The sequence below is a fragment of the Cydia strobilella genome, chromosome 7 (assembly GCF_947568885.1).
Source record: "Cydia strobilella chromosome 7, ilCydStro3.1, whole genome shotgun sequence".
Classification (NCBI taxonomy): Eukaryota; Metazoa; Arthropoda; class Insecta; order Lepidoptera; family Tortricidae; genus Cydia; species Cydia strobilella.
The window spans coordinates 12,246,790-12,250,028 of record NC_086047.1 but is presented as its reverse complement, the minus strand read 5'-3'; the positions used below and the strand labels follow the sequence as shown (position 1 = coordinate 12,250,028).

General features: G+C 38.5%; 1 protein-coding gene across 1 annotated transcript; it reads left to right on the top strand.

Annotated features, from left to right (window-relative positions):
* The first annotated feature begins 2,438 nt into the window (after positions 1–2,438).
* Positions 2,439–3,239, top strand: LOC134742764 (uncharacterized). The gene has a single exon (XM_063675951.1). It carries the CDS (start codon positions 2,454–2,456, stop codon positions 3,222–3,224), a length of 771 nt encoding a protein of 256 aa, XP_063532021.1. The 5' UTR covers positions 2,439–2,453; the 3' UTR covers positions 3,225–3,239.

Genomic DNA, 3,239 nt, shown 5'->3' with positions numbered 1-3,239 from the left:
GCAACGGTCATATTGATCTCTAGTACCATTAACAAACTTATTTAGATTGGATGGATTAGCGTAGGTATAATAACTATATTCAGCAATTTAAGTTCTGAATAAGTTATTTGCAGCCCTAATTTGTAATTAAATAGCTCATCCGCATCCGGATTCGAAACCAGTGTGGTAGGTGTACTAACCAAACTGAGCCATTGCTGCTTTGCTAGGTACCTAGGTACGATTTTGTGTCATTATCTCATTGACAAACCACCATGTTGATTAGATTGTACCCAAGTATCTATACCATACTATGTATGTATTGTAGAAGTCCAATAGTAGTTGCTTAATAATACAACCATAGTCCATACCTAAACCAGCCATCCATGCTGGTCAGAATGAGAATGCAGGAGGAATAGAATTAAATAGATGTGAGCATACTCATTCGCAAACGTTACCTCCTTTTTTCTCAGTCGATGTGTCCACGTCCCCTGCTGGGTACAAGCCTACATGGTGTCCTCAGGAAGACAGGCACTCAGGGCCTGATTTACCCACAGGCTAATAAGGCTAAAGCCTAGGGCGCAAGGACCAAGGGGGCGCGGCGGCGGCTCTGAGATCTGAGGTGAGACAAGCGGGGGGCGGATATACAATTGTCAGCCTAGGACGGTATGTGCTTCGTGTTATGTATAATAATAAATACGAAACATGGGTAAGTTTATTTTTGTTTTCATTTAATAAGCAGATAAATAAGTAAGGTACACAGGAATTCGAGAATTTTATCTTTTAAAATAAATGTTTACCAGAATCAAACTCTGATTGACTGATTTCCTGCTCTACATAAACCTTAATCCCCAGTTACTACGCTGATGCATTATTCAATTACACTGATATCACTTAAGATGATTACTTCAATATTGTACCTAATGTCTTGTTTCCGAGACAGCGGCTGCGCGTGGGCACGCGAGAAATGACCGGTATGATTCCAACCGAACTGAGGTCAAACTCTTCTAAAAAAAATGTTTTCAATAAGTACATAGTATAAATTAAATTGTACCTATATTTAAATAGGAACTTACTCTCAATATAGTTTAATTTCCTTATCTGGACTTCTATCTCATAACTCAAAACAAAGATACCAATATAAATACCAGAAAATTATATTATGATCTACGATACGATAATGATAATGAGCATATGAGGTATTTCAATTCAAAGTATGTTTTACGAGTCGGTTAATAGTTGTCAATAATTTCTGTAATCTATATACTTAGAGCAACGGCAACGGATGCATAAGATGCATAACATTATAATTATGTATAAGATTCCAAATTTGAAAACTATGTGGGAAATCGGTTTTATTTACTCATTATCTGTATTGTACAATCACTTCCAGGAAATTACTATAAATGATTCACACCGATGAGAAAAGAGATGTCTGTACCTGTAATACTTTATATCGTCCGTAGGTAATAATAATAATTAAATTCTCCGAAGTATGATTGATTAACTTTTACGTCAAGATAAATGTGATCAAATATCTTAAAATTGGCAAGCCGATACAAATCGACTTCCTTGGACGTAAGGAGTGTAACTAGCTTAAAAGATTCAACTTGCCCAATTGCTAAATCATAGTAGGTACTTAACCGGCAAGTGCTTGTCTTGTTCGGATGACACATAAAAAGCGTTAGTCCACATACCTACCTTTAACCCTGCCACCGCTGTCGGCCAATACATCTAAATTATAGATTTAGTATGTAGTTGGTTTTTTTATTATTATATAATATTTAATAGAACAAAGAGTAAATACTCAAAATAAGTCAGTTCTTTTTAGGGTTCCGTACCCAAAGGGTAAAAATTTATCTGTATCTCATGAACCGTATTAGCTAGACAGTTGAAATTTTCTCAGATGATGTATTTTTGTTGCCGCTATAACAACAAATACTAAAATAAGAATAAAATAAATATTTTAGTGGGGCTCCCATACAACAAACGTGATTTTTTTGCCGTTTTTGCGTAATGTTACGGAACCCTTCGTGCGCGAGTCCGACTGGCACTTGGCCGGTTTTTTTATTTATATACATAAACGGTTTTACACCAATTAAACTTATCCATTTTTTTACATATCTATTCCGTTTATGAGATCTCGTTCGGGCCAGTGTTAAAATATTTTACTTAAACTTCAAAAGGCAAAGTGCAACATAATTGAAAAACAGGAGCCCAAGGGTCCCCTAGTCCATTAGTTTAATTAGACAAATAACCATAATTATCATCCCCGACACACGCTATTTATTAATAATCACCCCAGTAATTTTCAACTACCAATTTAAAACTTGTCTATCCATTGAAAGCGACAAAAAATAATATATCCTGATACTCGAGGGATACGGCAGTTGAGTGTTAGCTTAATAAACGATTTAATTAAGAGAGCGTTGGGCCCGGCGAGGGCGCAGTGTGATGTTCGCGCGCGTCCAGGCACCATGCTGACGCTTGCGCTTGCAGTGCTCACGATCGCGGCCGCGGAGGCGCAACCGTTCAACATCACTCACTTTATCGTACCACACGATGTCCCTCCGGGCCAAGACGAAGTCATCATCGAGTGCAGATACGATGCCAACTTTACCATGCTTAGCTGGTTTAAGGGGCCGACGGAATTTTTCCGCTACAAACCTGGAAAAACACCAAGCACCATGTCATTTCCAATCCTCGGAGTTGGTAAAGTAGATTTGGTTTCCTGTGGACCGACAGCCTGCAGTCTCAAACTTGGCACTTTGACCGAAGACGCATCCGGTTTGTATAGATGTGACATTGAAAGAAGTTCACCACCGTACTTATTCGAAACTCGATCCTCCTACATGGAGGTCCATGGTCACAAGCACAAAAGACCTTTGCTGGAAGGCCTTGCAGAAGAGTTTGGTGAAGGAGATGAGATACTAGCGTATTGCAGAGGTGCAAGGGATTCAGAATTTCGCTGGTACATTAACGGACGAGAGGTGGAGGAAATGAAGGGATCGCAAACTTTAAGAAAAACCAGTTCTAGGCTGATATTTTCGGGAGTGCCACCAACAGTGACAGTGCAGTGCGCAGAGTTCCGTCACGGAAAACTGCTAGGCTCTAAAGAAGTAAAAGCTCGCTGGAGAAAATCCGTCCATCAAAGTCAAAAACCTCTAGAGCAAAGAAATAATGGTTCATCCGTTAATAAAAATATTACTTTTCTGAGTATCCTACTGTTACTTACAAATTTTCAATGAAAAATAATTATGTTA

What these genes read in the sequence shown, in the direction of transcription:
- LOC134742764 (XM_063675951.1), top strand. Translation starts at nt 2,454, where the DNA reads ATGCTGACGCTTGCGCTTGCAGTGCTCACGATCGCGGCCGCGGAGGCG.